At 39.6% G+C, this 12,907-nt stretch overlaps 1 protein-coding gene across 2 annotated transcripts; it reads left to right on the forward strand.

Annotated features, from left to right (window-relative positions):
- The first annotated feature begins 8,301 nt into the window (after window positions 1-8,301).
- MGP (matrix Gla protein) lies at window positions 8,302-12,064 on the forward strand. 2 transcript variants are annotated; one of them, XM_081085201.1, is made up of 4 exons: window positions 8,302-8,627; window positions 10,075-10,107; window positions 10,952-11,027; window positions 11,688-12,064. In XM_081085201.1, exons 1-4 carry the CDS (start codon window positions 8,567-8,569, stop codon window positions 11,827-11,829), a joined length of 312 nt encoding a protein of 103 aa, XP_080941327.1. In that variant the 5' UTR covers window positions 8,302-8,566; the 3' UTR covers window positions 11,830-12,064. The 2 variants fall into 2 exon arrangements, with proteins under 2 accessions (XP_080941327.1, XP_080941328.1); XM_081085202.1 differs by lacking the exons at window positions 8,302-8,627; window positions 10,075-10,107 and adding an exon at window positions 10,687-10,785.
- Window positions 12,065-12,907: the final 843 nt, after the last annotated feature.

Here is a 12,907-nt window from a genome sequence, read left to right on the forward strand (position 1 = left end):
AGGAGCTCTACATTTATTGTCTTACTTAATCCATCTAACATTTCTGAGTTGGGTTTAACTTACTACCTCACCCAGAAGAAGTAGCCAGGGTCTGATGAGTAAATGGCCAGCCTTCCCTAACTTCATCTCCAGTCAGGAGAAGAAACTTGCTTTGAGTTGAAGAAGCATGTTGTAAATTGAGCCTTGATTTCCAGTTTTCCTTGCGGTGTAAGTAACTGTAGAAATTGACTTTGTAGACACAGCAGTGCCTGTATTTTTATTTTTTAAATATTTTTATTGATTTAAGAGAGGAAGGGAGAGGGATACAGAGAGAGAAACATTAATAATGAAAGAGAATCATTGATTGGCTGCCTTCTGCATGCCCCCTACCAGGGTACGAGCCTGAAACCTGGGTATGTGCCCTTGACCGGAATCAAACCCAGGACATTTCAGTCCGCAGGCTGATTCTCTATCCACTGAACCAAACCAGCTAGGGCAAGCCTGTATTTTTATACCAAACCAGAGTTAGTGCCAGGTGACAGTCAACAAATATGAGTGTTCATAGACTAAGATGAGACTTGGTGAATCCTGAAGTAAACTTAGGGGTTTTGGCAATCTATCTGAGATGGAGCTTGGTTGAACAAATAACTTAGTATGCAGAGTTCTGGATAGAGAAAGGGGGACTTGGGTTCCAATTCTAAATTCATCCCTTTTTCTGATTTTTTAAGTCATTTAACCACATGGGTTGAAGTGGCAATATGTTAATATTTTAATCCTATTATCCTATTTTAAATGATATTGAAGAAATTAGCATTTTATTTTTAATTAAATTTGGGTGACATTGATTAATATGATCATATAGGTTTTAGGTGTGGGTTTCTATGTTACAAGATCTGTATATTGCATTGTGTACCCTCTCCCCAAAGTCAAATCTTCTCCTGTCACTTCCTTCCCTCTGGCAACCACCACACTACTATTTGTGTCCACAAGTTTCAGTTTTATATCCCATACTAGAAGTCCTGGTGCACAAAATTTTGTGCACTCAGGGGGGTCCCTCAGCCCAGTCTGTGCTCTCTTGCAGTCTGGGACCCCTTGGGGGATGTCCACCTGCTGGCTTAGGCCCACTCCCCAGGGGATTGGGCCTAAGCTGGCAGTCAGACATCCCTCTGGCAGCCCGGGAGCCCTTGGGGGATGTCTACTTACCAGCAGGGAGCAGGCCAAAGCTGTAGTCGGACATCCTTAGTGCTGCTGAGGAGGCGGGAGGGGCTCCCACCACCACCGCTGTGCTGGCAGCCATCAGCCTGGTTTGTGGCTGAGCAGAGCTCCCCCTGTGAAAGCACACTGACCACCAGGGGCAGCTCCTGCATTGAGCGTCTGTCCCCTGGTGGTCAATGTGTGTCATAGTGACCAGTCATTCCCAGTCATTCTGCTGTTAGGGTCAATTTGCATATCACCCTTTTATTATATAGGATAGAGGCCTGGTGCATGGGTGGGGGCTGGCTGGTTTGCCCTGAAGGATGTCCCAGATCAGGGTAGGGATCCTGCTGGGGTTCCTGGCCAGCCTAGGTGAAGGGCTGAGGGCCATTTTCAGGCTGGCCATGTCCCCTGGCGACCCAAGCTCCCAGCCTCTCCTTTCTTTCTTTTCCCAGTGGGCAGGCTAGAAGCAGGTATCTGGGATTTATTTATCTTCTATAATTGAAACTTTGTAGCCTTGAGCGGAGCCCAGGGCAGGCCAGGGCAGGCGGGAAGCTTGGCTTCCTCCATCACCGGGGGCAACCCAAACCTCCAGCTCACTCCAGCTCTGTGGCTACTGCCATCTTAGTTGGGTTAATTTGCATACTTGCTCCTGATTGGCTGGCGGGCATGGCTTGTGGGTGTGCCAGAGTAACAGAGTGATGGTTAATTTGCATCTTTCTCTTTTATTAGTGTACACATGAGTGAAATCATATGTTTCTAAGCTTTTTCTGACTGACTTATTTCACTTAGCATAATATTCTCAAGGTTCATCCATGTTGTTGAATATGTCAGTATTTCATCTTTTCTTATTGGTGAGTAGTATTCCATTGTGTATATATGTAAGAAATTAGCATTTTAAATATGTATATCTTTGTATAATTTAACTTTATCTCTGAAACCAAGGACTCAGGAATCCCTATAGACACAGTTACAGAATTATTTGAGCAGGTGTCAAAAACTTGGGAAGTATTGCATGATTGCATCAATGGTTAAAGTTCTATCCTTTGAAATCAAACAACCCTGTGTTTGAATCCTGCTTTTCCCATTTTGTTGCTGTGAGACCTTGGATAAAATATATAACTTCTTTGAGCTTAATTTTAGCTTACATATATGTGGGTAATTATACTCAGTTTGTAGGACTATTATAAGAAGTAAATTAACACAATGAATAAAAAATGATTATCATGGTACCTAGTACATAACAAGCACTTAATATATGATAATATTATTTGGATAGTTGTATAATTTCTATTTGATATTTACTGTATTATTTAAAACTTGAAGTTTTTAATGGAAAGGAAAAGGGTAAGGAAATTATCTATATGAGAAGGAAAGAAAAATTACAGCTGTTCCCACTGGGAGCTCAGTTTATTTAATATCCAGGTTTCTCCACCATTCATTTTCCAGAAGTTTCTGTCCATGATTCCCTAGATGCTCTTCCCTTACCTGAGTTTGATAAACATTTATTTTCACTTAGTTCAACTAACACAAATTAAAGAAAGGACTGAGGGGTTAGGTGTGTGGGAAGCTATGTCAATAAAAAAAAATCTGAGATGTAGAATCCATTCAAAGGGTTTTCCTTAATAGAAAAGAACTAAGGGGTCTACACTGTGCCATGAAGTTGACTGGATTTGTCTATCATATTATTGTCTTTTTTAAATATATTTTTATTGATTTCAGAAAGGAAAGGAGAGGGAGAGAGAGATATAGAAACATCAATGATGAGAGGGAATTATTGATAGGCTGCCTCCTGCACACCCCACACTGGGGATCAAGTCGCTACCTGGGCATGTGCCCTTGATTGGAATCGTACCCAGGACCCTTCAATCTGCAGGCTGACGCTCTATCTACTGAGCCAAACTGGCTAGGGTGTTATTGTCTTTTGATATCCTAGAAATGATTTGTTTTTATTTTCAAGGCAGCTACTTCCTAACTCCTCTCCTTTGCCTTTTTCCTTTACTGGGAAGAGTAAGGGTTTTAGTGCTGCCAGTAAAATAATAATATAAACTCCATAAAACCAATATTCTATAAATAAAGGAGAATCTCATTTAACAGAAAAAAATTTGTGACTGAAGACAGGAAAGTTCCTCAAAGAGACAAAATGCCTATCAGTCTGAAAAAAGAATAGAGAAAGAATAAGCAAGGGCAGAGAGGAGGAAGTAGAATTGGTGGGGAAGTACAATCACTTTATTATCACTGTGCTATTATTATTTTAGTCACAGAAATACTATAAAAAAGGGACAACTCTTTTGGTATATCCTCCTTCAAATATGTTTTTCTGAGAAGCTTATCCCCATGGTAGTTCCAGGCAGCTCTACCAATATTTCCTCTTCTCCACTCTCTCCCTGAAGTCAGAATTATCTGAGCTTGTCCTCGGTGCTTTTTGCAATGTTCTGCAAAGATATTCCTGAATGCCCATAAAAAAGGTGAGCCCAATGAGAATGCATTTCATTTGGCCTTCTCTAGAACCAATTGGATACTGAAACACATTTTTTAAAAGTCATGATGTCTATTTATTCTCCACACATTACTCTTCTCACCATGGCTAGCACTCAAGAGTTAGGGCCATTTGCCAAGTGTGGCTGGTGGAGACCCTTCTTTCTATAAGTTTTCTATAACACAGAGCACTGGGTCAATCTTGAGGACCACCATGGAGCCTCCAACACTGCTGTCAGTACAGGGGAACTCAGCAGACCTTCCCCAAACCTCCTTCCCAAGCAGAGGAGGCAGGGATGTCCATAGGGCCTTGCATTTGGTGAAGAGGCGTCACTAATTAAGTTTGTGAGCTAAGAGCATACTTGATTCATGAGAGTAAGTTCCATACCTTATTTACTATACTTCCAGCTTATAATTGGCACAAAATAGATGTTCAATAACTTTATTGGATGAGTGAATAAAGAAGAACTAAAATCATGAGACTACTTCTGGCTCTGAAAGGAGTAGTTATGCTTCTCTTTTATTATTAATGGCTGGTGGAATAAGTGATTTTATATTATTCTGCAGCTTTTATTGCCTAGGTTATACCACATTATCAATCTCATCTGAGATTCTGTATAATTTAAAAAAGCAATTGGCAATCCTATCATTGTCTCTCTCATACCTTTGTTATCACTTCTGGGAGGGTCTTCAAATATTTTCCTCATTAGTTAGGTGGAGATATCTATGTAAATGTCTTTAATAATTATCTAAAATTCAAATATAAGTCGGAGCTTCATGTGGTCTCATCCTTACAAGATACCCCAATTAAGAAATACAAAATTTCCTACTATATTAGGCTACTCTACCAAGCCTGGGAGACATCACAGCTCTACCTAATACATAGAAATAAATATAGAGAGGCTTCCAAAATGAGGAGACAAAGAAACAGGTTACAAATGAAAGAATAGAACAAAACTCCAGTAAAGAATTAAACAAAATGGAGACAAGCCATCTACTTGATGCAGAGTTCAAAACACTGGTTATAAGGATGCTCAATGAACTTCAACAGCATGAAAAAGTGCCATTCAGAAATAAAGGATACTCTAACTGAAATAAAGAATAATTTACAGGAAATCAACAGTAGAGTAGATGAAGCCAAGAATCAAATCAGCTATTTATAATATAAGGAAGCAATAAACACCCAATTAGAAGAGCAAAAAGAAATAAGAATCCAAAAAAATGAGGATAGTGTAAGCAGCCTCTGAGACAACTTCAAGAAAACCAACATTTGCATCATATGGATTCTAGAATAAAAAGAGAGAGAGCAAAAAATTGAAAACCTATTTGAAAAAAATGACAGAAAAGTTTCCTAACTTGATGAAGGAAGCAGGCATACAAGTCCAGAAAGCTCAGAGAGTCCCAAACAAGTTGAACCCAAAGAAACCCATACCGACACATATTGTAATTAAAATGCAAAAGGTTGAAGATAGAGAATCTTAAAAGCAGCAAAAGAAAAGCATTAGTTACCTACAAGGAAGCTCCCATAAGACAGTGAGTTGATTTCTCAATAGAAACTTTGAAGCCAGAAGGGATTGGCAAGAAATATTCAATGTTATGAAAATCAAGGATGTACAAGCAAAATTACTCTACCCAGCAAAGCTATCATTTAGAATTGAAGGCCAGATAAATAGCTTCTCAGACAAGAAAAATGTAAGAGAGTTCATCATCATTAGATCAGCATTATATTAAATTTAGAGTCTTCTTTAAGAAGAAGAAAAAAGATTAAAAATATAAACAATAAAATGGCAATAAATACATATCTATCAACAATTGACTCTAAAAACAAAACAAAATAAAAAGCAGAACAGAAATAAACTAATAGATACAGAGAACATTTTGACAGTTGCTAAATGGGAGAGGCTTTGGAGGGATTGGTGAAAAAGGTGAAAGGATTAAGAAGTACAAATTGGTTGTTACAGAATAGTCATGGGGATATAAAGTCAGAATTGGGAATATAGTCAATAATATTGTAATAACTATGTATAGTGTCATACGGGTGCAGAATTTATCTGGATGATCACTTAGTAAGTTATGTAATGTCTAATCACTGGGATGTACACCTAAAGCTAATATAATGAATGTATGTCAACTATAATTGAAAAATGTTTAAATGATTTTTTAAAAAGAAAATACAAACTAGCAGCAAACATTAAGTAAAAACAATGTCAATATTTTCTGTCAGTTCTCAAATACTGTCTAACTACCTCCAAAAATCCTATTTATAACCAAAGCAACTTTTTATTGGTCTTTTTCTATTTCTCAATTTTAATCTGTCTCACATCATATAGCTAGCTGCCTCAAAGTTTTTCTCTCTACAACTCAGTCTCCACCCAAAACTCTCCCATTCAGCAAAGCTAATATACAAGACCCTACTTATTTCTTCCCCTCCACCTTTTTTCTACTTCCTTTTTTTTTTCCTCTTCATAAAGGCATAACTGGATCTGCCACTCACAAAATGGTTTTTGAAATGGGGAATATTAAGGAAGGAGAGAAAAATAAAGTCTCTGGATTCTCACATATATTAATATTTTTTATGAATCAGATATAAGTTGGGATTTAGCATAGAAGAACTAAGGAACAGATGGAAAACAGTGGAAAGAAAAGAAGAGTGACTGGTAAGAGACATCTTCCAACAGAAAGTGTTAGCTTTACTAAGAACAAGATGATACAGAGAAATGCTTAAAAGTTTAGGAAGCAGTGATTAAAAATGACATAAAAAAGGCAAAGTTTACATTGGAGAGAGAAGTGTAAGACTTTCAAGTTTGGATTCACGGAGTATAAATAAACTGAGAGGATAAGACTGAGCGAGCCCAGTTATCATCTGAACTTGGGAGTAGAGGAGACATCTGAAATCTGGCTAGAATAGACATCACAAAGCACATGTTTGTACCTGGAAAAAAGGGAATTCTCTTTAATTCTGAAGATGGGGTTAGGGGAGGTGAGTAGCCTACTCATTTTAGGGGTGCAACATTAGAACTAAACTTGTTTCATATTATGTTAATTGGGAATTACTGATTGAATGCATATAAAATGCTATTTGAGCAAGCCTTGGCTAGCTTGTTTCCCCAAAACCATGCAAAGTAGTAAAATGACTTTTGCACTCTATTTATTGACAATATAGCGATTTGATTACCTATCTTTAAAAAGCAAGTGTGTGATTTAAAGAGAGGAACAACCACCAGTCTTGTGAATAGAAGTCATGATGACTGAATTTATCAGTAATTAACATACTTTGTCTTCCTTTTGAGGTCTTCTTTAAGACTTTATCACAAAGAATACATCTCAACATGAAACTATCTGAAAGGAATACCTGAATTTTATTGGTCCTTCCAAATTCACTAATCCTTCAGATTGCAAATGAATTATTTCCTTTAACGGGGAATCCTTTAGTGTCTACAAAAGTTTTCAGAGGGTGGAGGCTGGCAGGAAAAGTCTATCCCAATAAGACAAGAAGAATGAGGTTCCACCTAGCTGTCCATCACTGCTCCTTGAAATAAATCCTCACTGATAAGTATACCCACCCAACCCCAGCCCAGCCCTTTTGCTGTTCCAGTCTGAGTCAGAGGTCCTGAAGGTTTAGCTCTTCTATAATCTGCTACTCTGTGACTCAAGTCTATTTGTGGGCTAAGAAGATTTTGGGGTACCCAGGCAACGGAGAAACATCTGATAGAAAAGTTTTACTAACTTTTCAATAAGAAAGAAAGAAAGAAAAAAGCTCAGTCTAGAGGATTGCTTAAAACCAAATTGCAATCCTCATCCTGTAAGAAAAGAAACAGCACTTCTGTTATTAAAGATACAGCAGAAATGTGAGTTTGTGAAAATCTGTGTTTGAGGATGCACGACAGCTGTAGAGCAAAGTGAATAGTATGTAGCTATTACTTACCTCCTTAGGGACTTGTCTTGTTTCTCAGTAGATTCCCCCATAGCCCCTAGCACAGTACCTAGCATCTCATCCGTCACTCACTAAAAGCATACTGAATTTGTTCATTGTCAGGACAATGCCTTCAGAAAGTGAGAGGTGGGTGCCCTCTTACCCTGGCTGCACTCTAGATCAGAGATATCCAGCCCTGAGAGGGCACTCGGGCACAGGTTTAGACTCAAGTCACAAAACTGGATGAGCAAGTTATAGCGGAGTCAACTGAGGAAACAGAACTCACTCACAGGGTCACTGAACATCTCTGTCCTACTGAGCACTTGAAAAATGCAAAAGGTGCATATCATCAGGCAAACGATCGTTTGGTCCAGACGGATAGTTCAGCCTTACTGGAAACATAACTCACCGGTGTTTCTATCTTTCTCTCCCTCTCCCTGCCTCTCTCTGTAAAAATCAATAAAAAATCATAACTCTAAATTAAATCGGCATAAAAATGAAGTCCTTTCTTCCCAGAACCACTCAGCCACCCATTAGGGGAGCGAGCAGAACACTATGGCTCTGTTTGGGGACCAAACCTGAAAGGCCCACAGTCAGGACCAGGAGGGTAGATCAGAGAAGAAATTAGGAAGGCAAACACGTGTTTGTGGCAACTCCCTTCTCTGTGGACCGTTGCCCAGATCTGGCCCCAAACCTAGGGCGGCCACAGCTTCTGTACCAGCGCAGCCTCCTGCCATAGCACAGTCACATCCAGGAACGAGGGAAAACTGCCCACCCAGAGAAGATAGTATCTGGAAGGAATGAATATTTGGGAAAAGTCCCAGTGCTACTTTAGTGCCAGCCAGTCCCCACCTTCTTCGGCCCCCACCCACTGGTTCCTCCCCTTTCAGCTGCTCAAGTTCTTATAAAAACCCCACACAGCCTTTCCTGAACAGCCTGTAGGAGCCTCTTCCACACCGTGCAGCACAGACAGTGAGGCCAACCCAGGACCACGGAGAGACCATGAAGAGCCTGCTGCTGCTCTCCGTTCTGGCGGCCCTGGCCGTGGCAGCTTTGTGTTATGGTGAGAAATCTTTCTCCTGCCGTTTCTCTGGATTTTCTTGTCTGTGTCTGACTTCGGATTACTTCGACTTTTCTTCTCCCTCCTCCTCTTCTTACCCCTTTCTCTGTTATAATCTTTAAGTATCATTAACTTAACATATCCCAAGTTCCAAGCCCCACGTCTCTTCCATCCAGTCTTTTTTATATCCTAACTACCCAGACTACATGCTATTTATCAGGTCATCACTTTTGATGATCAGTCACTGTACACCTGGAAATTTGGCTATTTCAGAAAAAAAGATATAAATTCCCAGCCCTGGAGTCTCATCTTTAAGGATGTTTATTTAGACTTTGGTAACAATTGGTTAAGGATATTGGTCAAACCACTTACCTTTAAAAACATCAGTTTTCACATGATGTGTTAGGTACAGCCCTCTCTAGAGACCGAGCAGTCTCATGAATTTACTACGTGTGTTTGGTGAATTCACTAAAAATCTGAGTTTTACATTTAAAAGATCTCAGGGAAAAATAGATGTCATCCTTTCAATTGTCAAAAGATAAAATTTGCCTGGTTTCCGTATGTTGTTAAATATATCTGCCTGTTCAAAGCTTGTGAAAGGAAATCTGAAGCAAAAGTATTTAGATTATTCAGTCTTATGCTTCAATAATCTGGATATTTGAACTATTCTTAAACCTAAATTATATTAACAACCATCTGTGGGGTTTTTGTTGTTTTTTTTTTACTTCTGTCTCTTGAAATGATTCATAGGTTCTCTGTGTCAGAGGATTTGATTTCTTTACCTCATTTTGAACTTTTCAAGCAAATTCACTTGTTTACACATCTAAGACTCTTATTGCCAAATTTCCCTGCTGGGAAGGTAGAAAGAGGGAGAGTGTTAGAAAGAAGAAAGCTTCTGCTTTGACATCATCTCAATTCTTTCTCTGAACTGGCATTGTGCCCAGTGAGAGCTGGGAGCTGGAGCCAGTGGTTTCTGTGGCTGCCAATTGAACACAGGTTCTTAAGAGCCTGTCTTGGTAAAGCCCCACAGAGCATCTGCCCAGCCGCTTGGAGAAACCTGGTGTCTTCTAGGCCCGTCTGTCCCTTCCTCAATCTTCCTCTCACGTCCCAGATTAATCAGAGAAGACAGCCCTCTGGAGCTTGTGAAAAGCACTTAAATTGTATTAATTCACTGGGTTGAGAACCCCAGAGCCTGGAGAAAATTTTAGCCAAGACTGTATTCACCAGCTTCTTCAGCATCAGAGAAACTGAAGTGTAGACATATGTACAGCGAGGGCACAGCTAGAGAAACAATGCTCAAGTCAGAAATGCCTGAAATGTGTAGTAACCATACTGTTAACTATATTCTTCACATCTTTTTGACTCTTCCTTCTTCTTCCTTCACTATGTTTATACTATTTCAATGTGTGGTAAATAATAATAAAATGAATCTTTTTTTTTTTAATTTCAGAATCTCATGAAAGCATGGAATCCTACGAAATCAGTAAGTGAATATTTGACTTCCTTCTTTAAACTTCATGTATTCTAGAATCTCTCCCTGTTCCTAATCACCCAAAATGGTAATATGTACCACAGGGAGGAAAAAGAGGGCCTCTTTTGGAAAACTGAAGTAACATTTTAAATCCAATGACTATAAGAATCGCCAAATGAGCAATTTTTTAAAGCTTGAAGCAGTATAATATTGCCTTTAAACTGCACTCAACCAACTTAGGAGCCATAAAACCTCATTTGGAAATTTTATGTTGGCACCAGGTCAACCACAGAGATGGAAAACAAGGAGTAATGACAAATGGCAAAGTACAGAATTGGAGGCTAAGTCAGCTGGGAGACCACAGATGTCAACATTGCTTAAATGCCACTGAATTTCTAGACTTATAAAGACTGAGTATAAGAGGAAGTAACATATCACTCTCATTTTTAATTTGTCCACTATTTCTATCATGATTAAATTTTCATTTACTAGTAAACTAAAGACACGCTTTACAAGTCATCATCACAGAGAGAATTTCTCCTCAAAGGAATGTTAAAAACCCACTGAAAGAGGAATACCAAAATTGAAGAAAAATAAGTTATTGCCCAAGATCAAAAACCAGCAAAATGTCAGTGGCCAATGTGACAATTCTCAAGACACATGTATGGGTAATTACTTTCTTTGGATCAGGCAAGTTATGAAATATGCTTATCTTCCCCTTTAATTGTTGCATATCTCTAGTTACATGAAATGCATGAGTTATTGAGCTCCCAAACATATTTGTGTTAGTGATTACTCATGGAAATATTTTCAGCTACTGTTTCCCTAAAACTGCATTATTTACTTCTGTTTTGAGGTCCCTTCATTAACAGGAGATACGCTAATACCTTCATATCCTCGCAGCAGAGATGGAGAGCTAAAGCTCAAGAGAGGTGAGTAACAAAACTTGATGGGGAAGTCATTTTTCCCAGTGTAGAAGCCCAGATCAGAATGGAGTGAGAAACCGGTTTCTTTACAAAATAAATATTATTTCTAATTGTATCCTCAAATCAAAGAATTTAAAACAATATGCAGAAAACAACTGAATTTCTAGACTATTTTGTGAACGACGCAGAAAGAAGAGGAAGAGAGGATGAAAAAGAGGACAGAAAGAAAAGTTCTATTTTTACTTAAAATATTCGCCCTAAGAGAAAAAGAAACATGCCCCTTGTTCCACCTCTCCTTTCTCTTCTTCAAATATCTTTTTTAAATATATTTTTTTATTAATTCAGAGAGGAAGGGAAAGGGGGAGAAAGATAGAAACATCAATGATGAGAATCATTGATCAGCTGCCTCCTGCACGCCCCCTACTGGGGATCAAGCCTGCAACCCAGGCATGTACCCTGACCAGGAATCCTAACCTCCTGGTTCAGGGGCCAAATGTGCAACCACTGAGCCACACGGGCGGATCAAAGGTCTCTTGATATGGGCTTGTGATAAATGGGATCTCTCGCCAATATTTTCTGATATTCTTTTCTCCTTTTGCTTATTTCTCCGTTCTCTTTATACTTCTCAATCTGGGCTTCTTCCCCACCCCACCCCCTACTTCCTAGGATCCGAGAACGCTCCAAGCCTGCCTACGAGATCAACCGGGAAGCCTGTGACGACCACAAACTTTGCGAGCGCTACGCCATGATTTATGGATACAACGCAGCCTACAATCGCTATGCCCGGCAGCTCAGAGGGCGCAAATGAGATCAGAAAAAGTAGTGTCCTCTCCAGTGCCCGGCGCCTGGTTGTGTACTCCCTTACAGTAGCACTGAACCATAGACACATATACGAATTGCTTGTTTCTTAAATGTTCTCATCTGGCCGCACCCTTCCGCCCTGCTCCCAGATCGATACTTAATGAAAGCACAGTGTAGTGAAGGTGGGAGAGGAGTTGCGATGTGTGATTATTAATATAATAAAGTTCTGGTTGGATACTTCCATTTCGTGAGTCTGATTTCTTCTGAGAACATGCTGAGATGTATAAATCATGGCCCATCCAGCCCCGCATAGGCGATTCTGTTCCTCACGTTCTAGCGTTGATTAGCTCAGCTGCATAGAAAGAATGAACCTTAGAAGACATTCACTCAGCCATCATATGTCTCTAGACTCTCGGGAGGGGGGAGGGGGGGGGCGGGGGGGGGAGTATCAGTGAATGATTGCTTCCTACAGTGAATGATTGCTTCCTATTAGGTATTTTCAAGGATTTTCAAACATCATAGGAGATTAATCATATCATTATCCTGCTTTCTGACTTTAAATTGCCCCTAAATTCCTTGTGTGTGTGATTTCTGACTGCTTCTTAGCTCATCACCTTCACTTGAATGTTATCATTTCTTAAGATGCCACAGTTTTGACTCTTACTTGAGCCAAGAAACTATGTTTACTTTCATAATCACCAGAGATTTTTAAAAAAATATTTCTTATTTTTAAATTATAGTTTATATTATATTAGTCTCAGGTGTGCAACCCCATGATTAGACTTTTATGTAACTTACAAACTGATCACCCAGAAATCTCACACCCATCGGACATCACATGTCGTTATTACAGTATTATTGACTTATATTCCCTAGGCCAGTGGTCGGCAAACTGTGGCTCACGAGCCACATGCAGCTCTTTGGCCCCTTGAGTGTGGCTCTTCCACAAAATACCATGTGCGAGCACGCACGTACAGTGAGATTGAAACTTCGTGGCCCATGCGCAGAAGTCAGTATTTTGTGGAAGAGCCACACTCAAGGGGCCAAAGAGCCGCATGTGGCTCACGGGCCGCAGTTTGCTGACC

Source organism: Myotis nattereri, assembly GCF_964212035.1.
Source record: "Myotis nattereri genome assembly, chromosome: 2".
Lineage (NCBI taxonomy): Eukaryota > Metazoa > Chordata > Mammalia > Chiroptera > Vespertilionidae > Myotis > Myotis nattereri.